At 50.5% G+C, this 23,092-nt stretch overlaps 1 protein-coding gene across 1 annotated transcript in view; it reads right to left on the minus strand.

Moving 5' to 3' along the window:
* Positions 1-8,477, minus strand: part of LOC144953216 (protein Jade-1-like) — a 39,003-nt gene extending 30,526 nt beyond the window's left edge. Inside the window, exons 1-3 of the mRNA XM_078883775.1 lie at positions 8,382-8,477; positions 2,268-2,304; positions 161-614 (exon numbers count right to left, since the gene is read on the minus strand). Coding sequence (XP_078739901.1) covers positions 161-420 — 260 coding nt within the window. The 5' untranslated portion in view covers positions 421-614; positions 2,268-2,304; positions 8,382-8,477. The remainder of the gene's footprint in view (positions 1-160; positions 615-2,267; positions 2,305-8,381) is intronic.
* Between the last annotated feature and the right edge of the window lie 14,615 nt (positions 8,478-23,092).

Consider the following 23,092-nt stretch of genomic DNA (forward strand, 5'->3'; position numbering starts at 1 on the left):
TGGGTGGAGATGCAGGGAAGGCGATGGGAGACACGGGGGAGACACGGGAAGGGTGGGGGGAGATGCGGGGAAGGCGATGGGAGACACGGAGAAGAGGCACGGGCCAGGAGGGGGAGAGGAGGGGGCAGGGAGGGGGAGAGGAGGGGGGGGGGGCTGTCACCTGACGCTGGGCTCTGGGTAGTCGTGCTCGCTGCACACAGGCACCTGCACCCCCTTCTCCCACTCGGGCTTCCAGGCGTCCGCCATGACGTAATACTCGCCGGGGCCCAGCTGTGCTGAGTCCGGCACCTTCATGGCGCTGATGAGGTCCTTGCGGTAAACCTCCGCCGGGCGGTGAGACGAAGATGACGACGGCGTCGGTGGCGGCGGCGGCGATGTCACCGTCGCCACCGACGATGACGACGTCGCCGATGGCGTCATCGTCGCTGCTGCTGCGGCGATGGCGGCGGACGATGCCGATGAGAATCGGTGGGATCGTGATTTTAGTTGAGGCTGCTGCTGCTGCTGCTGGTGGTGAGGAGGGTGAGGAGGGTGATGTTGGTGAGGGTGATGCTGTTGCTGCTTGGAAGAGGACGATGAGGGCGGTGGTGGCCAAGAGGGAACAGTGGCAGCACCTGCGTACAGGGGATACAAACGCGGACAGACAGATGCAGTCGACACAGATCCCCCCGCGTAGCCTCAACAGACCGTTTGGGCGAGCGCTGTTAGCAGCAGCAGCACGATGAGCGCCGACGCACGGGGGAGTGGGGTGTCCTTGAAGTTGATTGGTCCACACCCGATGCTCTAAGAAAAGCTATCTCTCGGGTGTGGACCAATCAACTTCAAGGACAGTGCATATCATTATCCTCATCAGAGTTGTTTTTACACTATGGGAACCTCATTTGCCAGTAAAAATATAATTGGTTCTTTACCCTTCTATCTGGCAACAAAACTGACACCTTTTTACAAGGAGTCATGTTTGCATAGACCGCAATACCTGCAGTCATAATACAAACAAAAGAACATAACTCTGATAATGTGCACTGTCCTTAAAGTTGATTGATCCACACCCGAGACAGCTTTCCTTAGAGCCTAGTCTCATATGGGTTGGACCAGAAGACGCCAAAAGGCGCACAACTCAAAGACAATGCACCATCAGAGTATGAGTTTGAGTTGTGCGCCTTTTGGCGTCTTCTGGTCCAACCCATATGAGACTAGGCTCTAAGGAAAGCTGTCTCGGGTGTGGATCAATCAACTTTAAGGACAGTGCACATTATCAGTTATGTTCTTTTGTTTGTATTATGACTGCAGGTATTGCGGTCTATGCAAACATGACTCCTTGTAAAAAGGTGTCAGTTTTGTTGCCAGATAGAAGGGTAAAGAACCAATTATCATATTTTTACTGGCAAATGAGGTTCCCATAGTGTAGATGCTTGCCCCGAGCTCTCATACTCTGATGGTGCATTGTCTTTGAGTTGTGCGCCTTTTGGCGTCTTCTGGTCCAACCCATATGAGACTAGGCTCTAAGGAAAGCTGTCTCGGGTGTGGATCAATCAACTTTAAGGACAGTGCACATTATCAGAGTTATGTTCTTTTGTTTGTATTATGACTGCAGGTATTGCGGTCTATGCAAACATGACTCCTTGTAAAAAGGTGTCAGTTTTGTTGCCAGATAGAAGGGTAAAGAACCAATTATCAGAGTTGTTTTTTTTTGTTTGCATTTTGACTGCTTGTGTTGTGGTTATTGCAAACATGATGCCTTGTATAAAGGTGTCAGTTTTTGTACCAGTTGAAAGGGTAAAAACCTACTACTAGTTTCAGATATTCGTTACCGGCGGCAAGCGGGAGTCCAACTCGGGTCGCCGGGTTCGTAGCGCAGCGCGATTAGAACAGCACTACACACGCACGCACACACGTGCGCCAACACGCTCACAGCCGCCCTTTGCCACTAAGGGACGGTGATGTCACCACGGCACTTGTGCCAGCCTAGGTGCACTTGCGCCGTGTCGAAGTCTTGTGGGCAGGAGGTCACGGGACAGACCCAGGCAGGTGCCATCGGCTGAGATGAATGGCCCAGATGCACCAACTCTACCCCCCTCACTGTGCCGACTCGCTGCCGCCCGGCCCCCCCCACCTCTCCTTCAGCCGGCACCGCGCCCGTTCAGCCCCCTCCATCCGGCAAAAAAGACCCAAGCTGCGCCGGGCAGCGTGCGGCGGGTTGGCGTGCGGGCCACGCGATCCGGACAAAGCGGGACACCCACGAGCGGAGGGGAGGAGCGCTCACTCACCGTCCGACTCGTCACTCGAACAGGAATTCCTGCCCTTCTTCATGGTGCTGCAAATGCACACAGAGAGAGACACACACACAAGACACGCACACAGAGAGAGACACACACACACGACACACACGCACGCACAGAGAGACACACACACAAGACACACGCACGTCATTGTCAATCTTGATTTGAAGTTTTCGTGACTGCAATAATCCATACTCTTTGGTTCTTTCGGTAAAGTCACGTAGGTAGACAAAATAATACATCACGACGTTTCGATCGCAACACAAGCAATCGTCTTCAGGTGAAATGTCGCCAGCTACTCGAATTGTAAATGTTGCCGTGGGTTCACTCTCCGACAAAAGACCCCCCGTGTAGCCTTTAACAAACTGTTGGGGCAAGTGCTATTAGCGAGTAGCAACCTATGGAAGGCTGGCACTGTGGCACACAAGGGGGTGGGTGGCCAGCGTCACGCCCGGTCGCCTTTGCCTCCCCCCCAGTGGCGATGTTTTTCTGTACCGTACCAGGTACTCATTTGAGGCTGAGTCGACCAAGAGGAGACCCAGGACCAGTTCAAGTAATCGTCACCGGTGAAGGCCGTGAGCGGGAGTCGAACCCGGGTCGCCAGGTTCGTAGTGCAGTGCACTAACCGCTCAACTACCGCTCCGCACTCAACTACTGCTCCCCACTCACTCTCAAACACACACCGGTTAGTGGTGACCTCGTAATTCATTGTACACGCTTTGTTGACTTGACGAACCTTACCAAGTGGCCGTGTCGGGTGGTGACGGGTTTAACGACACGTTTACATTTGCACGATCTAGCCAAAAAACCTCGACTATGGATAAGATTGGTCGCGAAAGCCTCCTCCTACCACTACGTGTTAAACTGAGCATCGATCATTCAATATTTGCCGCGTCCCAGTTTGTTCTCACCAACGATAGCAGCGGCAATATGCCCTGGGGCTGCTCGATGCCCAGTGCGGAGCGCTGCTGCTGCTACTGCTCACGACGAGAGGGCTTCAACAGAGGAGAGCTTGCCGAGTGTTTGTTATTCCTACGTTGAAGGAGCGCAGAGACTACAGTGGTCGCTATATGGCGCCTAAACTTACACTGCCCTGAGACTCGACACCCAGTCAAGCCCATTGGGTTAATTCTAGATTTTAAGCTTTCGTGGCTGCAAGGATTCATACTCTTTGGTTTTTTCGGTAAATTAAAACTACTAAATTAAATCACGACGTTTCGGGCGCAACACAAGCATCCTTGTCTAAGAGATGGCTGTGACAAGAAATTATATAGTCGTGGAGGATGGAGGGAGGGGCCCCCTGCATCACAAAGCTTCAGTTTGAACTCCATGCGTTGCCTCCCAGCGCCCCCCCCCCCCCCCGTGCCTCACATCGTTGCTTCCCAGTCCACAGCCTGCCCCACACACTCACCATGGCCCCCCCACTTCCTCCATCCCCGACTGTATAATTCCTTGTCACAGCCGTCTCTTAGACACACTTGTTGGTTGTGCTTTCACTACGTTGTCCCCACCTGAAGAAGGACGCTTGTGTTGCGCCCGAAACGTCGTGATTTAATTTAGTTGTTTTCATTTATTTTATTTTTAACCCACTGGGATAATGGCACCCAGACACAACGTGGTTTGAACCCGAGACGTTAGCTATACCAACTCAGTGTGTCTCTGACATGACCATTATGAACCTACGGAGAAAGACACCCAGACACAACGTGGCTTGAACCCGGGACGTCAGCTACATCAACTCAGTGTCTCTGACACGGCCATTATGAACCTACGGAGAGAGACACCCAGACACAACGTGGTTTGAACGCGAGACGTCAGCTATACCAACTCAGTGTGTCTCTGACACGGCCATTATGAACCTACGGAGAAAGACACCCAGACACAACGTGGTTTGAACCCGGGTCGTCAGCTATACCAACTCAATGTGTCTCTGACACGACCATTATGAACCTACAGAGAGAGACACCCAGACACAACGTGGTTTGAAGCCAAGACGTCAGCTAAACCAGCTCAGGGTGTCTCTGTTGGCATAGTACTGGATTAGTTTTTATCAGTACCATAGATTCAAACTGCATTTAAAACACACACACACACAAGCTATCCGATGCATCTAATACAAATAACTTCGCATTAATATTCTTTGGGTCTTTCGCAGATAGGTTCAAAGAAAATAACAAAAAATAACAAAAAAACTATGACGTTTCGATCGCAACACAAGCGGGTTTTTCCCTGATGACAAACGCTTGTGTTGCGATTGAAACGTCGTAGTTTTCGTTATTTTATTTGAATCTACCTATGTAAATTTACCGAAAGACCCAAAGAATATGAATTTCTGCAGTCACGAAAGCTTAAAGTCAAGATTTTACTTCGCATTAAGTTTATATAAGCTCAGGCATGTATGAAGGTCCAATCGCATCATCCACACCATACAAACGATCGCTGTCGGTCCAACTGATCGACTGCACCAAGTAAGCTTCTTCTGTACAACCCTCTGCAGTCTTCTTGGTTCTTTCGGTAAAGTCACGTAGAAGGGAAATAATAAAATAATTAAAATAAAACATAATAAAATAATTCTCACGACGTTTCGGCCACAACGCAAGCAGCCGTCTCAGGTGAAGAACAGGTCTGTCGGGAAGACAGCGTCTGAATGAAACACCCCAGGCTTGGAGGGTATATTTAAGCTGGGTTGGAGGGGGAAGAGCACCTTGACAAAAGAATTTGCATATCAAGAGGAATTTAGCATATTTATGGGAAATGCAGATATGGGATTAGTACTATTTGTGAAAAGCGTAGGAGGTGGGCAGGGGGTTTCAAAGTCATATTATGCCCGTGCATTATGCATGATTAGCAGCATCAAAGGGAGGGGATAGGGGTAGCATTAATAATGAAGTGTTTGCAACCCACAGACACGACATTTTAAATACTAGTTAACACGAGCACATGCTCGCATTATAAAGTACGAACATTAGCACACGCAACACCAAACAATGCTTTCCCTTTGACGATCGTAACCCCGAGCTGGTCACAACACTCACGGCTCTGCTTTCTCTCTGGAAAGCATTCAAATTACCCAATGGGAAAGTTTCTCCACTGCTGGATGAAGGCTTCCCTCCCCTACCTGTCGGGAAGACAACTCTATGTGCTCAGCTCGCTCCTCTCCCTCAAGGGAATCTCAATCCGAGGTTTGTTCGCTCCATCTCCTCCTAATCCTCCTCCACCAAAGATCCCCCCCCCCCCGTTGCCTGAACAGATTGGGAGGCAGGTGGCGTTAGCGAGTAGCAGCAGCACCGATGAAGGCCAACACTGGCACACGCAGAGGGGGTCGGTGGCCAGCACCACCACCACCACCAACAACCGCTATTCGCCACTCAGTGGCGGTGACATCACCACGGCACCTGTGCCAGGCTATGTGCACGTTAAGGCCACGTGAAGTGTGGAATGCCCACTGACTGAGATGACTGGCTGATGCACCGCCCTATGCCCCTTACTGTGCCAACTTGCTGTGATTTAGCCGCCCGGCGCTCTGCTCGGTGTTGTGAGCATCGCTCCTCTGTCCTCCGTTGTTGCTGGAGGGCGACTGCCTCCAATTTCCCAGTAGCGTCCTTCACGAGCCTCCTCTCCTTCACAGAGGCCGATCTTGACACCGCTGGTACCAGTCATCAGCAAGTCCACTCAGCTCCACTTTCTGTTGTACCACATCACTCCTTCTCTTCTGTAGCCCCTGCCATGCCCGTTTAGCCCCCTCTATCCGGCCAAACAAAAATATCACCACCACCACCACCACCACAACATGACCTGCACACAAACATAGGGAAGGCACGTTCCACCCACATTGCACAATTGAAACAACGCCGCCGCCAAATTAACAGCGGCAAAAAGTTCCAGCAGGCAAAGCTTAAGGATGGGTGAGTGGGAGGTGTTTTGTAAAAGCTTAAATCCATAATATAGGTTTTTTTTTGGGTTAGATTGCGTAAAAATAAATGTTGTGTCGTTAAACCCGCCACCACCGGACACAGCCAATTAGTAAGGGGGTTGTCACGTAAACAGAATGTGTAATTTTGTTACTAGCTCAGCACTAACCGATGTGTTGCAGAGTAAACCCACAACATTTACAACATTAACATTTCAAACGTGGATTTTTTTTCTCCAACACAAACACATGCTGTAAATGTTGTGGGTTTACTCTCCAACACAAATACAGATTATTGTTGTAGGTTTACTCTCCAACACACACACAGATTGTAAATATTGTGGGTTTACTCTCCAACACACACAGATTGTAAATGCTGTGGGTTTACTCTCCAACACACACACAGTTTGTAAATGTTGTGGGTTTACTCTCCAACACACACACAGATTGTAAATGTTGTGGGTTTACTCTGCAACACACACAGATTGTAAATGTTGTGGGTTTACTCTCCAACACACACACAAGTTGTAATTGTTGTGGGTTTACACTCCAACACACACACAGATTGTCAATGGTGTAGGTTTACTCTCCAACACACACACAGATTGTAAATGTTGTGGGTTTACTCTGCAACACACACACAGATTGAAAATGTTGTGGGTTTACTCTGCAACACACACACAGATTGTAAATGTTGTGGGTTTACTCTCCAACACACACACAAGTTGTAATTGTTGTGGGTTTACTCTCCAAAACACACACAGATTGTAAATGTTGTGGGTTTACTCTCCAACACACACACAGATTGTAAATGTTGTGGGTTTACTCTGCAACACACACACAGATTGAAAATGTTGTGGGTTTACTCTCCAACACACACACAGATTGTCAATGGTGTAGGTTTACTCTCCAACACACACACAGATTGTAAATGTTGTGGGTTTACACTCCAACACACACACAGATTGTAAATGTTGTGGGTTTACACTCCAACACACACACAAGTTGTAATTGTTGTGGGTTTACTCTCCAACACACACACAGATTGTCAATGTTGTGGGTTTACTCTCCAACACACACACAGATTGTAAATGTTGTGGATTTACTCTCCAACACACACACAGATTGTAAATGTTGTGGGTTTACTCTCCAATACACACACAGATTGTAAATGTTGTGGGTTTACACTCCAACACACACACAAGTTGTAAATGTTGTGGGTTTACTCTGCAACACACACACAGATTGTAAATGTTGTGGGTTTACTCTGCAACACACACACAGATTGTAAATGTTGTGGGTTTACTCTCCAACACACACACAAGTTGTAATTGTTGTGGGTTTACTCTCCAACATACACACAGATTGTCAATGTTGTGGGTTTACTCTCCAACACACACACAGATTGTAAATGTTGTGGGTTTACTCTCCAACACACACACAGATTGTAAATGTTGTGGGTTTACACTCCAACACACACACACAGATTGTAAATGTTGTGGGTTTACACTCCAACACACACACAGATTGTAAATGTTGTGGGTTTACTCTCCAACACACACACAAGTTGTAATTGTTGTGGGTTTACTCTCCAACACACACACAGATTGTAAATGTTGTGGGTTTACTCTCCAACACACACAGATTGTAAATGTTGTGGGTTTACTCTCCAACACACACACAGATTGTAAATGTTGTGGGTTTACTCTCCAACACACACACAGATTGTAAATGTTGTGGGTTTACACTCCAACACACACACAGATTGTAAATGTTGTGGGTTTACTCTCCAACACACACAGATTGTAAATGTTGTGGGTTTACTCTCCAACACACACACAGATTGTAAATGTTGTGGGTTTACTCTCCAACACACACACAGATTGTAAATGTTGTGGGTTTACACTCCAACACACACACAAGTTGTAAATGTTGTGGGTTTACTCTGCAACACACACACAGATTGTAAATGTTGTGGGTTTACTCTCCAACACATCATCGTGCTGCACAAGTAACGAATTTGCACGTTCTGTTGACGTGACACAACCCGTACGAATTGTCTGTGTCGGGTGATGGCGAAATTGTATTTATATTTACACGATCTCTCCCCCCACCAAGAAGCAACCTATATAATGTATATTGGTCGCGAAAGCCTCCTCCCGCTGTTAAAGCCACAAGTTTTAGACCTTTACCTGGTCGAGGCCTCTCCTCACGGACTGCAGGGAATTCGCTGCGGCAGCGGCGGCGGCGGCGGCGTTGACAGCATCGCAGCTGACGCCCGCGACTTTCTATCGTCGTCACCACCTCGCGCACTCTCCTCCTCGCTAACCTCCTCGCTGCTGTCGTTACACAGAGGGTGCTTTAAAAACACACAACATCGACTAAAGTGTCGAGAATGTTGTGAGGCTGAGGCGGTGGCCTAGCGCAGCGGGCAAGTCGAGCGCGGCCTACACGGCGCAGGCTTCTTCGCGCCGTCTGCTCTCGGCCGATGGGGGTGGGGGGAGAAGCCAGAGAAGTCTTCGCCTGGTCCCTGCGAAGAGGGCGCGGGGCTCGGCTTGGTGGCGGGTTGACGACGAGGTGGAGGAGGAGGAGGTGACACGGAGGGGGGTGACGAGGTGGGCTGTGGTGGTGGTGGTGGAGGTGGCGGGAAAAGCGCGCCAACAACAAAAAGTGGTCGCCTCAGCGGTGGCGCGGCGCCATGGCGGTGACGTCACGCGCCATATAAGGGCATCGGCAGTTTGACCATTTTATATTTATTTGTTTAGATTTCATATTTTTTAGTTTATATTTTATATTTTTATATTTCCATGTACAGTATTAGTTTACAATTTACGTTTTTATATTTATTGTTTTTTTTTTAGATCTTATATTTTGTATTTCTTAATTTATATACATTTTATTAGCTTATACAGTATTTTTATTTTAAAATTTACATTTTATATTTCTTATTTAACATTTTTTGTATATTTTAATATTTTATGCTTTTATATCGTATTTTTGTTTATATTTTAATTTAGTCTACATTTTATATTTAACACTTCATTCTATATTTATCTCATATTTAACGTTTTATATTAATTTGTTTTATCTGATTTAATATTTTTCATGATGTTCAATATTTTTTTTATACTTATTTGCACTTTATATTACATTTAATATTTTTATTTCATTTTTTTATTTTATTCATATTAATTCTATAATTTTAATCTATTTTGTATCATCGCCACAATACGGGGAGGGCGTGAACCCGGTGGGGAGGGGGGGGGTCTCCAGAGAGCGGTGATGGCGTCGCTCGCTTCGCTCTTCCTTATTAAAATTGTCACAAACCCACAAGTTCACGACTCTTCTGTTATTGGCTCTTCTATTATATCGCTGGACACCTGTCAAAGAGCTTAGAGCTCATCGGAGTCCTCCACTATCGATACACATTCGGGTAGTTCGCCGCTGATGGTGCTGCTGTTGTAACACTAATACTGTACAGGCTCGCGTAATGTTAATACTATTATTCCGCTAGTTTTGATATTAAATCGCGATTTTGTGTCAGTGTTTTGTCGCTTCTTTTTAGTTATTCCGATATTTAGTTTTGCCCGCGGTGTGTACGATGGGGAATTTAAGGTGAGGAATTTTAAGAAACCTGGCTTAGTAACCTCATTTCACCATCGCAGTTACACTGTAGTACACAACGACCAATGTTATTATTTCACAGATTTTACAATTTTATTAAATTTTTATCTGACAGCAGCGTTCAATTATTTTAGGTACTGCGATATTTCCCTTTGTGCACGGCGTGATCGATAATAAAATGTATTTATTTTTGGTTCGCTGCTCTGAACAGTCCGCTCCCGCGGTATTCCAAGGCTTGCTGCACGATATCGCAATTCCCACGATATGGCGATTATCGCGATATCGCGCCGCACCATACAACGGGATATCGTAATTACCACGATATGGCGATTATCGCGATATTGTGTTGCACCATACAACACGATATTGCAATTCCCACGATATGGCGATTATCGCGATATCGTGCCGCACCATACAACACGATATCGCAATTCCCACAATATGGCGATTATCGCGATATCGTGCCGCACCATACAACACGATATCGCAATTCCCACGATATGGCGATTATCGCGATATCGTGCCGCACCATACAACACGATATCGCAATTCCCACGATATGGCCATTATCGCGATATCGCGCCGCACCATACAACGGGATATCGTAATTACCACGATATGGCGATTATCGCGATATCGTGTTGCACCATACAACACGATATTGCAATTCCCACGATATGGCGATTATCGCGATATCGTGCCGCACCATACAACACGATATCGCAATTCCCACAATATGGCGATTATCGCGATATCGTGCCGCACCATACAACACGATATCGCAATTCCCACGATATGGCGATTATCGCGATATCGTGCCGCACGATACAACACGATATCGCAATTCCCACGATATGGCGATTATAGCGATATCGTGCTGCACCATACAACACGATATCGCAATCCCCACGATATGGCGATTATCGCGATATCGTGCCGCACCATACAACACGATATCGCAAGTCCCACGATATGGCGATTATTGCGATATCGTGCCGCACCATACAACACAATATCGCAATTCCCACGATATGGCGATTATCGCGATATCGTGCCGCACCATACAACACGATATCGCAATTCCCACGATATGGCGATTATCGCGATATCGTGCTGCACATACAACGGGATATCGTAATTACCACGATATGGCGATTATCGCGATATCTTGCTGCACCATACAACACGATATTGCAATTTCCACGATATGGCGATAATCGCGATATCGTGCAGCACCATACAACACGATATCGTAATTCCCACGATATGGCGATTATCGCGATATCGTGCTGCACAAACCAAAACACGATATTGCAATTCTCACGATATGGCGATTATCGCGATATCGTGCTGCACCATATAACACGGTATCGCAATTCCCACGATATGGCGCTTATCGCGATATGGCGATTATTGCGACCGGTTTCACTGCCCAGAGACTTCCAACTAGTGCCAATTTACAACCCACAGATAGAGGATTCGCAATGATTTAGGTGTACACGTGACTAGAAAACTAGAGGCAGCTGAAGCAAGTCGCTGATATCGTCGTGATCGTCGCGTGGAAATTTAAAGCAGCGGCCAAATCCTCTGAATCCACGCGGTAACCACCACGGGGAGAGACACACAGAGAGAGAGAGAGACGCAGACTCCACAGATACAGCAGCAGCAGCAGGCATCGTCAGGGTCTGGGATCGAACCCACGACCTCCTGTATACCAGGCGAGGTAGTTAACATCTCCTAACCACAGTGATGATGATGATGAGAGAGACGCAGACTCCAAATATACATCAGCAGCAGACATCGTCAAGGTCTGGGATCGAACCGACGACCTCCTGTAAACCATCAGCATAATCACGGTGACTAGGAGATGTTAACTACCTCGTCTGCTACGCAGGAGGTCGTGGGTTTGACCGTGACACCTGCTGTATATTTGGAGTCGTGCGTGTCTCTCTCTCCACGCGGTCACTGCGTGGATTTGCCGCTGCTATACATTTCCACGTGACGATGACGATAACGACGACATCAGCGACTTGTTGTTGCTGATGTCATTGTTGACGGCCAGGCCAGGGCGGCCTCTGAACGAGAGCTACTCAGCAGCAGCAGCTCATTGTGGCCTGACACCTGGTGACGATGCATCGACAGCGGTACCCCGGAGATCGAACTTCATTCGTTCCAGGAGGCCATTCGAACACCGATTTGTTTGAACACCGAATTAATTTTCCCCATAATAATTCATGTAAATGACATTCATTGGTTCCAGGCACAAGAAATCTCTCATTATAAAGCATTTTTACGCGAAGTTTACATAATAACAACTGATGAACTGCCCTTCTGGGCTTCTTTCTGTTGTGTGCCTCTTTCTGCCACTAACTCTGAGTCTTTTGAACTCTTTCTGGCTAAATACTGATCCTAAGAGGTTTGTTTCTGCCTCTCACACGGTAAAACCTTTCACTGGGCAAGCGTCATGCACGCTGGCCATACGCGTCTCAGACGTACAGGCAATTTCAAGTCGCGAGTTCCCGTTCGACCTCCGAATTTCGTTAAGTTTCCGGGGCAAAAAATGTTCGTAAATATCGTTCGAACACCGATTTGTTCGAGTTCTGGTGCGTTCGATCTCCGAGGTTCTACTGTTGTTTAGTTTATGTTTTCAGCCAATGAACGTGTTTGTTGTTATAATCGTGGTACGTGTGTAACGTGATAAACGGGGGACTTACCTGCAGTAGGGGGTGATGTGTGGGCCACCAAGGTTCCCGAGACCCCAAGAGGGGGGGGGGAGATCCCAGGTCCCTCTGGAACTCTCTGGAAGGGGGGCGTGTCCAGGGTGTGGCCAGGGGAGTGGCAGGTGGATAAAAGCCGGACCCCTGACCCGGGTTCGGCAGTGTTCCTCAAGCCGAAGACTGAAGACCGAGCTTAGAGCAAGACCCTGAGACCCCCAGACCCGCTGTCCTTGTCAGGGCCGGCACTGAGTGGGCCAGTGGCCGGGACCCGAGGATCTTGGCTGGGTCGGGTCAGGATAGCCCCTCCCCCTAGGGACTGTAGCCAGAGGGCCGAGTGCAGAGTGGTCCCCCGTGTGAGGAGGCACGACAGCCCGGAGGCCAAACCTCCCCAGGTAGCGGGTGTAAGGGGCCGTTACCCCTTTGTGTTAGGGACCCTGTACATTAGTGTTTGTTAAGTAAAAGTGTCGCCTCAACTACCGGCCCCCTCTCGTCCTTGGGCTCACTACATTTAGTGTCAGGAGTGGCCATGGACACGAGACGCAAGAACCGCGCCAGGAGCCCGGAGGGAGACGACGACGACCAGGCGACCGTGGGTCCGGTGATCCTGGCTGGGGATTGTGAAGTGCTGCCGGCCGGGCAGCTGCCCCGGCCCGCCACCTCCCGTCTCCCCGTCACCGCGGAGCTCGCTGCAAGAGGCGCACCTCCGCCTTGCAGGCTGCGGCCACCATCCTCGGCGACATTCACCGCGAGGAGGCCGGGGCCGGGGTGAAAATCGCAGCACAGCGGGCAACGGATGCCACCGCCACTGGTGTTGAGGATCCCGCCAAAACTTTAGAATTTCCCACCATGGTGGGGGATGCTTCCGCCGGGAGCGCAATGCAAGACCCGTCGGGAACCAACCGGATGGCGTAACGTCATTGATGGCGCGACGGCCACAGGAGGCCGACATCTTGGCCGCCGGAGCTGCAGTACGCGCCAAGCCAAAAGACTCCGCGCTGCCCGGGGGACGATCGCCGACCGTCCAACAGCACCTGCCGGCGCTGAAGGCGCAATTGGACGGCCTTCCAGCCCCGCTTCCTCTCGCACTGCGAGATGGCCGGATGGTCGGAGGTGGAAGCGCTCCGGGCGCTTCCAGCGGCGTTAGACGACGACGCCCTCGCCGCGCTCATCACCATACCGCGGGGGGACCGCTCCACACTGCAACAGGCGCTCCTCCGCATGCAGGCGATCTACGGACCGCCGTCGGAATCACGCCATCACTTCAACAACAGAAGGAAGTTCTAGATTTGAAGCTGTCGTGACTGCAAGGATTCATACTCTTAGTTCTTTCGGTAAAGTCACGTAGGTAAAAAATGAAATTAAAATTACCTACGTGACTTTACCGAAAGAACTAAGAGTATAACAGAAGGAATGGTGAATCTCCCCTTGCCTACCGCAGTGCGCTGCTGGCCCTGACCAGAGCTGCGTTCCCGCGCATTGATCACGAAGGGATCGATGCGCTGGTGTTGGAGAAGCTCCTCAGCCTGGCACGGGAGTTGCGCATCGTGATGCCAACAGTGGACGACGACAACTTTTGCTCCCTGCATGCCTCACGGTGCATTCAGGCGCACTTGGTGCTACAGAGGGACTCCAGCATCGCGGCCTGCACTGCGCCGATCAACGCCGGCAACCCCGAGGAGGAACGTCACCAGGACCAGGTCTTCGCGTCCTCTTCGGTGCAGAATTGGCGATCCAACGATCGCCGTCGCCAACAGGATTTCCGCCAGCGGGGACGGACGCCTCCGCGCCGCGAGGGAGCGTCCATCATTTGCTACAACTGCGGCCTGCGAGGACGCGTGTCCTCAGGATGCCGCGCTCCTCGCCGCGCTCGCCTTCACCTTCGCGACGGACTCAGGCAAGTCGCGGCACCTCACGTTCTCGGCCCCCACACGACACTCGCACACTCCGCCACGCAACACATCATGCGCCGGGGGTGGGGAGCCAGGGGGTCGTAATGGGGTTCGGGCGCTCGGCCCTGGTCAGTGGACCGAGTTAGCCCATAGAGTCGTGGCTGCCGCACAGGGATCTTCCGCCATTGTCGGCTCGATTGAGGGGGTCGGCAACCATTATTTCGGACCTCGTACACAACATTCTGCCTGATAAATGTCGCCCCTTGTGGCCTGTTGACGTGCCCTGTTTTGCCGCCAACGGGGATTCTTTGGGTATAATTGGATGTATCGATGCCCAAATTTGTATTGGGGATGTCAGGTTGCAAGGTCCCATGTTGGTCTCCTCCCCCCTCGCCGTTCCGTGCCTGTTGGGTACGGACTTCCTGGGTAAAATGACGATCAAAATGTTGATAGACCAGGGCTGCATCGAGCTCCCCTCCGGCTGACGCGTGACGTGCCTACCCTGACCCACTCGCTTGCGCACGGCCTACGCGACGGTCCCGGCGTTAGCATTCCAGACAGTGCGTGTTCATCCGCGATCTCAAATGTTGGTGCCTCTCCCCTTGCATCGGTCGCCGCGGCGGACGGTGTTTTGTTGCGACCGTCTAACATTGCAGAAAGGGGTCTGGAGCTGGCCGAGGCTCAGACGCTTTGTTCGGGGGATGTGGCACCCTTCATCCAAGTCCTGAATGCAGGTTCGTGAACGACCGTCATCCCACAGGGGACGGTGCTCGCTTACGCGGCACCGGTGCCCCCGGGTGATCCGGTCGTGGCACATGTCAGTGACATGTCTCATTCGCACCTGTGCCTGGACCGCGATGAACAGTGGATTGACGCGCTCTGTTCCGCTTTACAACGAGGGAAATTGCGCGGTTTGTTACGAGAGTTTCTCCGACGCTTTTAGTCACGGCAAATTCGACATTCGGTGTACTAAATTGCTTATCCACCACATTGATACGAGAGACATGGCTCCCATTCGCCAAAATCTTTTTCGGCTGAGCTCCGCCAAAAAGGAGCATGTCCGGTTGGCCCTTAATGACATGCTGGCGCTGACATCATCTCCCCGTCCACCAGCCCATGGGGTGCCCTCATCGTCCTCGTCAAGGAAATTGAACAAAGTCCCGGTGGCTGACGTGTACCCACTCCCGCGCATGGATGAGTACCTCGATGCCTTGGCCGGCGCCGCTATTTTTCGACGCTCGACCTCCTCTTCAGACTCTGGCAATTGCCCCTCGACGAGGAATCTAAACCTAAGATGGCCTTCCGCACTCCGCAAGGCCTCTTTGAATTCAATCGGCTGCCCATGGGCCTGCACTCGGCCCCAGCGACGTTCCAGCACCTCATGGAGCCGGTACTCGCTGGGCTCCAGTGGGACTCATGCCTTCGACGACCATCTCGAGCGGCTGAGGGCCGTTTTCATTAAAATGCGGGCTGCAAATTTGAAATTTAAGCCCCAGAAGTGTCTTCTTCTGCGGGACTCGGTCCGCTACCTCGATCACATCGTCAGTCAGTCCGGCATTGCCACGGATCCAGAGAAAACAAGTTGCGTCCGCACATAACCAACCCCCACTCCTGTTGGGGATGTGCGGAGCTTCATTGGTTTTGCCTCCTATTTCCGACGTTTCGTGGCCGGTTTCGCTTCAATGGCAAAGCCCCTCTATGCCCTGATGGCCAAAGGCACGAAATTTCAGTGGGGGACGGCGGAACAAGCTGCATTCGACTCCCTCCATGACGGCCTGGTGAACGCTCCTCCCCTGCGATACCCAGGTTTTCCCATGACGTTCCTCTGGACATGGACGCTAGTAACACCAGGATTGGAGGGGTGTTGTTCCAGGTCGCCGCCGGTGTCGAGCGTGCCGTTGCCTAAGGCAGCTGGGTCTTGACTCCCGCGGAGCAACAATACTCTGTCACCCGTAGAGAACTGTCAGCAATTGTTTTCTTGATCCAACAGTATAGGCCATACCTCTACGGGCGAGATTTCACGGTGTGTTCCGATCACGCGGCGCTCCAGTACGTGTTGCGTGTCGACCAGCCTTCCGGACAACTGTCACGCTGGCTAGAGGTCCTCCAGGACTATACGTTTACCATCACCTACTGTAAGGGCGTCCGATACGCCAACGCCGCCGCACTATCGCGATTGCTGCCCGCTGGCCGATGTGCTAGCTTCACGGGTTCTGGGTGTTGCAAGTTGACGTCGGACGATTCGCCTCCGAGCCTTGCTGCCATGGCTGACGTTGATGCTGCCCCACATTCTTAGGTTTTTTCGGTAAAGTCACGTAGGTAAAACATTAAAATTAATAAAAGTAAAATAAAATAAAAATCACGACGTTTCGGAGGCAACACAAGCTTTTGTCTTCAGGTGGAACCGTCACAGCCACGACAGCTGTATCAAGTAAATGAGAGATTGCAGGAGCTACCACTCCGTTTATATAATGGTTGGAGAGGGGTGAAGGGCCAAGTACAGCACACTTTTTATTCATATGGTAAGGTGAGGCTTAAGAGGGTGAGCATTTGTTATGGAGAGGTACGGTTTGTGACTCAACCTGGCCTACCTAACAATAGCGTGAAAAGGAGAAAACAACTAAACATGGTAAACCTGTAATAGTTGTCTGTCAAATAAGATTGGTCAAATAAGTGTAGTTAAATCTTTTTTGCATGGTTAATCACATCTTTCAAATGATTACTCAGTTTGTAACCATCATCACGGTTGAAATTATATCTGTGTTTGTATATTTGTATGGCTTAATTTTAATGTTTTACCTACGTGACTTTACCGAAAAAACCTAAGAATATGAATCCTTGCAGTCACGAAAGCTTCAAATCTAGAATTACTGCCCCACATTGCGCGCCCACGGCGTCTGTCCCACGCGATGCTCTGTTGGACCTTACCTTCGATGAGTGGGGACGTCTTCAGCTGGACGACAGGTCCCTCCTAAAATTTCGTCGACGCGCCTGTGACTCACGCGGCGGTACGGGTCGGGGGGGCCCCGCTTCCTTTGAAATAAGTGACGGGCTCCTCATGCATTGGGATGCTTGCTCGTGCTCCCACAAATTGGTGGTGCCAACTTCCCTGCGGGGGAGGGCGGTATGGGCGGCACATGAGCGACTCTTGCATCTGGGGATGCAGAAGACACTTGCCATGCTACAATTGGATGACTTCTGGCCGGACATGGCAAGCGATGTCGCTGATTCTTTTTGTTAAGGGGCTCTTCTTCCACCTCCAACCCAGCTTATATATAAGCTCCTAGCTTGGCAGTGTCTCATTCTTCACCTGAAGACGGCTGCTTGCGTTGTAGCCGAAACGTCGTGAGAATTATTTTATTTTCCCTTCTACGTGACTTTACAGAAAGAACCAAGAAGATGAATCCCTGCAGTCACGAAAGCTGTAATATCGAAATCTAACCGCCTCTACGGGAAGGGTTTCCACATAACTTTGAGATCCTTCAACAAGCTCCGGGATAAGAAGGCTCAGCTAATCGAGTCTCTCACCTTTCTGAAGAGATGCCGCGACTCTAAGGTAATACCAACCCATGCATATGCTAAATTCCTCTTGATATGCACTTTCTTTTTGTTAAGGCGCTCTTCTTCCACCTCCAACCCAGCTTATATAAGCTCCTAGCTTGGCAGTGTCTCATTCTTCACCTGAAGACGGCTGCTTGCGTTGTAGCCGAAACGTCGTGAGAATTATTTTATTTTCCCTTCTACGTGACTTTACCGAAAGAACCAAGAAGATGAATCCCTGCAGTCACGAAAGCTTTAAATCGAAATTTAACCGCCTCTACGGGGAGGGTTTCCACATAACTTTGAGATCCTTCAACAAGCTCCGGGATAAGAAGGCTCAGCTAATCGAGTCTCTCACCTTTCTGAAGAGATGCCGCGACTCTAAGGTAATACCAACCCATGAATATGCTAAATTCCTCTTGATATGCACGTTCTTTTTGTTAAGGCGCTCTTCTTCCACCTCCAACCCAGCTTATATATAAGCTCCTAGCTTGGCAGTGTCTCATTCTTCACCTGAAGACGGCTGCTTGCGTTGTAGCCGAAACGTCGTGAGAATTATTTTATTTTACCTTCTGCGTGACTTTACCGAAAGAACCAAGAAGATGAATCCCTGCAGTCACGAAAGCTTTAAATCGAAATTTAACCGCCTCTACGGGGAGGGTTTCCACATAACTTTGAGATCCTTCAACAAGCTCCGGGATAAGAAGGCTCAGCTAATCGAGTCTCTCACCTTTCTCAAGAGATGCCGCGACTCTAAGGTAATACCAACCCATGAATATGCTAAATTTCTCTTGATATGCACATTATTTTTGTTAAGGCGCTCTTCTTCCACCTCCAACCCAGCTTATATATAAGCTCCTAGCTTGGTAGTGTCTCATTCTTCACCTGAAGACGGCTGCTTGCGTTGTAGCCAAACCGTCGTGAGAATTATTTTATTTTCCCTTTTACGTGACTTTACCGAAAGAACCAAGAAGATGAATCCCTGCAGTCACGAAAGCTTTAAATCGAAATTTAACCGCCTGTACGGGGAGGGTTTCCACATAACTTTGAGATCCTTCAACAAGCTCCGGGATAAGAAGGCTCAGCTAATCGAGTCTCTCACCTTTCTGAAGAGATGCCGCGACTCTAAGGTAATACCAACCCATGCATATTCTAAATTCCTCTTGATATGCACATTCTTTTTGTTAAGGCGCTCTTCTTCCACCTCCAACCCAGCTTATATATAAGCTCCTAGCTTGGTAGTGTCTCATTCTTCACCTGAAGACGGCTGCTTGCGTTGTAGCCAAACCGTCGTGAGAATTATTTTATTTTCCCTTCTACGTGACTTTACCGAAAGAACCAAGAAGATGAATCCCTGCAGTCACGAAAGCTTTCAATCGACATTTCAATGTCGACCCTTACTCCCAGTAGACGTTCCATGTTATGCGGCAAACGGAGGATGTTTCGGTGTGGGTACGACAGAGCATGGTGTACTGTTGGGCCCGTCTAACGCAGCGGTGAGGGGTTTGGATTTGGCGGTGGCTCAGACGATGGTTCGTTGTGGTTTAAAATGTGGGGTCACGGACAGCTGTGATTCCACAGGGTACCGTGCTCGCTCATGCAGCGCCGGTACCCGTGGGGGAGCTGGTGATAGCACATGTAAATGCTGGTCCGGCTCCGCATCCAAAATCGGGCTGTGATCAAGGGTGGCTGGATTCACTGTGTTCTGGATCCAGTGACCTGTCCAGTTCACAGCTTGCTTCATTACACGCCCTGTTGATCGAATTTTCTGACGTTTTCAGTAAACACAAATATGATATTGGTTGCACTAAGCTGTTACGCCACCATATTGACACGGGTGACGCTGTCCCCATTCGTCAAAATCCCTTCCGGCTGAGCCCAGCCGAGAAGGAACATGTCAAATCGTCTGTTAATGACAGTCTGTCTACCGACATCATTTCTCCCTCTACCATTCCATGGGGGGCTCCCATCGTGCTCGTGAAAAAGCACGATGGGTCCCTGAGGTTTTGCGTTGATTTTCGTCGCCTTAATAAGATCTCTGTGGCTGACGCATATCCGCTCCTCAGGATGGACGAATCTTTGGGTGCTTTAGCAAGGGCACGGTATTTTTCCACGTTAGACCTGCTATCGGGATTTTGGCAACTCCCCCTTGATGAGGAGTCAAAACCTAAGACTGCGTTTCGGACACCTGTGGGCCTATTGTAGTTCAATCAGCTCCCGCAACATTCCAGCGGCTCATGGATTTGGTTTTGTCCGGCCTTCAATGGGATACCTGTTTAATTTACCTGGATGACATCATCGTCTTCAGTAGAACGTTCAAGGAGCACCTCCAACGTTTGAGGGAGGTGTTCCTCAGGATGAGGCCCACCAATTTGAAGTTTAAGCCACAAAAGTGCCATCTACTCCGGGAATCGGTGCGGTACTTGGGGCACATCGTCGGCCGTTCGGGTATCTCCACTGATCCCGCTAAGACACATTGTGTCAGTTCTTGGCCTACGGCCACTTCGGTCAGCGAGGTCCGCAGTTTTATCGGATTTGCCTCCTATTACCGGCGATTCGTCTAACAATTTGCCACCATAGCCAAACCCCTGCACACTTTGACAGCAAAAGGTGTGAAATTTCGCTGGGGCCCGGAGGAGGAGGCTGCTTTTCGCTGCCTTCGTGACGCCTTGGTGAGTGCTCCGCCCTTGTGTTATCCTGATTTCACCGAGCCGTTTTTTCTCGACACGGATGCCAGTAACACAGGCATTGGCGGAGTACTCTCACAGGTGATCGGGGGTGTCGAACGCGTCGTCGCTTACAGAGGTACTGCGTAACCCATTGCGAGTTACTGGCTATTGTTTTTTTTATCCAACAGTATCGACCGTATCTCTACGGCCGACACTTCACTGTCCGTACGGACCACGCGGCGCTTCAATACGCAGTTGTCCCGATGGTTGGAGGTCCTTCAGGACTACCAATTCACAACTACTTACCGTAAGGGTGTTCGCCATACAAACGCGGATGCCCTGTCACGGTTGTCACCGGGCACGGAATGTGCATGTTTTTTGGGATCGGGACGTTGCAAACCCCAGACTGTCGTCCCTCCTGCGGCCTTGGCCGCCGCGGCTGATGCACCACAACCCGAGATTCCTTTCTCTCCCACGGGTGGGGACTCATTGCTCCAATTGTCCCTCGTTGACTGGGGCCGGCTCCAAATGGGAGACGCGTCCCTGCTCGCTCTGCGTCACAAGGCCAATGGTTCCGCAGAAGGCGTGGTTGGCGTCGATTCATGGATATTGAAACAGGGGCTCCTTATGAATCGGGACGGTAGGTCCCTTCGCCATAGACTCGTTGTGCCGTCTGTCGTGCGGGGTAGAGTTGTTCTGGCCGCTCATGAACGGCTGTTACATTTGGGGTTTCACAAAACCCTTGCCATGCTCCAGCGTGATTACTATTGGCCGGGCATGGCAAGGGATGTGTCCATCATTCTCAAAGGGTGTGTGCAGTGCGCCCAACCGAAACCGCCTTCCAATGCGGCTAACCCGCCGTTGCAATCCATTCAGGTCTCGCGCATCAAAGAACTTGTTGCGCTTGATATTTTGGGGCCCTTCCCGGCGACACCTAGGGGTAACAAGTACCTGCTGGTTGGCGTGGAATATTTCACTCGATGGCCCATGGCTTGGCCACTTGCCAACCAGTCGGCAGCAGCCATTACCGAGGCCTTTGTCCAGGGCTATGTCCTGGACAACGGTGCACCGGAGCGGTTGCTGACTGACCAGGGGAAAATATTTTCGGGCATTTTATTACCACCCACAGACTGATGGGATGGTGGAGCGGCTCCACAGGACGATTACGTCCATGTTGTGCCATCAGGTGTGCGAGGCTCAGGTGGATTGGGACTTACAGATTCCAAGTGTCCTCGCCGCCTACAGGATAGCTCCCCACGTGGCGACAGGGTTTTCTCCCTTCTATCTTATGTATGGCCGGGACGCTGATCCGCCCGTGGATGCCCAGTTGGGGATTTCCGAATCCCGTGCTAAGTCTAAATTGGCTGATCACATCAAATTTAACATTTCTAAATTGGCCGAGGTACGGGAAGCAGCGACACTGAACTCGAGAACTCGCCAGATGGCGAACGAGCGGTTGCGTGCACAGCGGACGCACACGCACGAGTGGAAGCCGGGCGATAAGGCCTGGTTGCACTGCCCGCAGGCACCATTGGCAACGTCCCCGAAACTACTGAGGCCATGGCGGGGACCGGTCGAGATTGTGCAGGTTGCGCGACCACAATGTGTTCGGATTAAGTGGGGGAAGCGTTGTTGGTATGTTCACCCCTCCCGACTGAAACCTTTCACGGCGCCACATACCTTCCCTTCATGTCCAAATGGCCGAGCATGTGATGTGTCCGTTGACTCGGGGAATGGGATGCCTCCGCCTGATCCTCACATGCCTCTGACTGACCCGCTCCCAGGTGCCTCGGAATTGACGGCCTCCGAACGCCAGCAGTCAGATCCCCGGAGCACGTGCAGATCTGGGGAACTCGGTCCGAGCCTTCCAGGACTACCTGGGCCGCCTGTCGGACAAGCATGCCCTGTCTCGTACGACGGACCGGCAAAGCGGACTCGCGCTAAATTGCGCCACTTCTCGTGACGTGCGGCCGGATCCCCCAGGTTGCCCGTGTTTGAGCAGCCCCCTTTGACTGTCCGGATGTCCCGCTTCTCCTGGACGTGTGGGGTCGCGGGCACGGGTCACTGGACGGTGTGATGTCGTTTTTTCTTTTTTTTCGACATTGTACATATGTTCATGGTGTTGAGTGTTGGAGGGTTGGGTTATCTATTGGGGCATTCGGTTGTTGTTAATTGTTGTTATTGTTGTTACGGGGCACACACACGGTTCTGCTTTTTGATGTATTCTTAATTGAATAGGGGGGTTTTTGCAGCCGGGTCGGCTGCGAGCTATGCGGGGGGGGGGGGGGGGGGGTGATGTAGAGGTGTTACGTACCGGGGTGTAACAAGCCATTATGTTGCGGTGTCTACATCACGGTCCGTGCGTGGGGTGTCTACATCAACGTCCGCATACAGCCCCGCCCCTCGGGGGGGGGGGGCAGTTGGGTATATAAGGCGGTGCGCGAGAGAGTTCGAAGCAGTTGTT

The sequence above is a fragment of the Lampetra fluviatilis genome, chromosome 73 (genome assembly GCF_964198595.1).
Source record: "Lampetra fluviatilis chromosome 73, kcLamFluv1.1, whole genome shotgun sequence".
In the NCBI taxonomy this organism is placed as follows: domain Eukaryota; kingdom Metazoa; phylum Chordata; class Hyperoartia; order Petromyzontiformes; family Petromyzontidae; genus Lampetra; species Lampetra fluviatilis.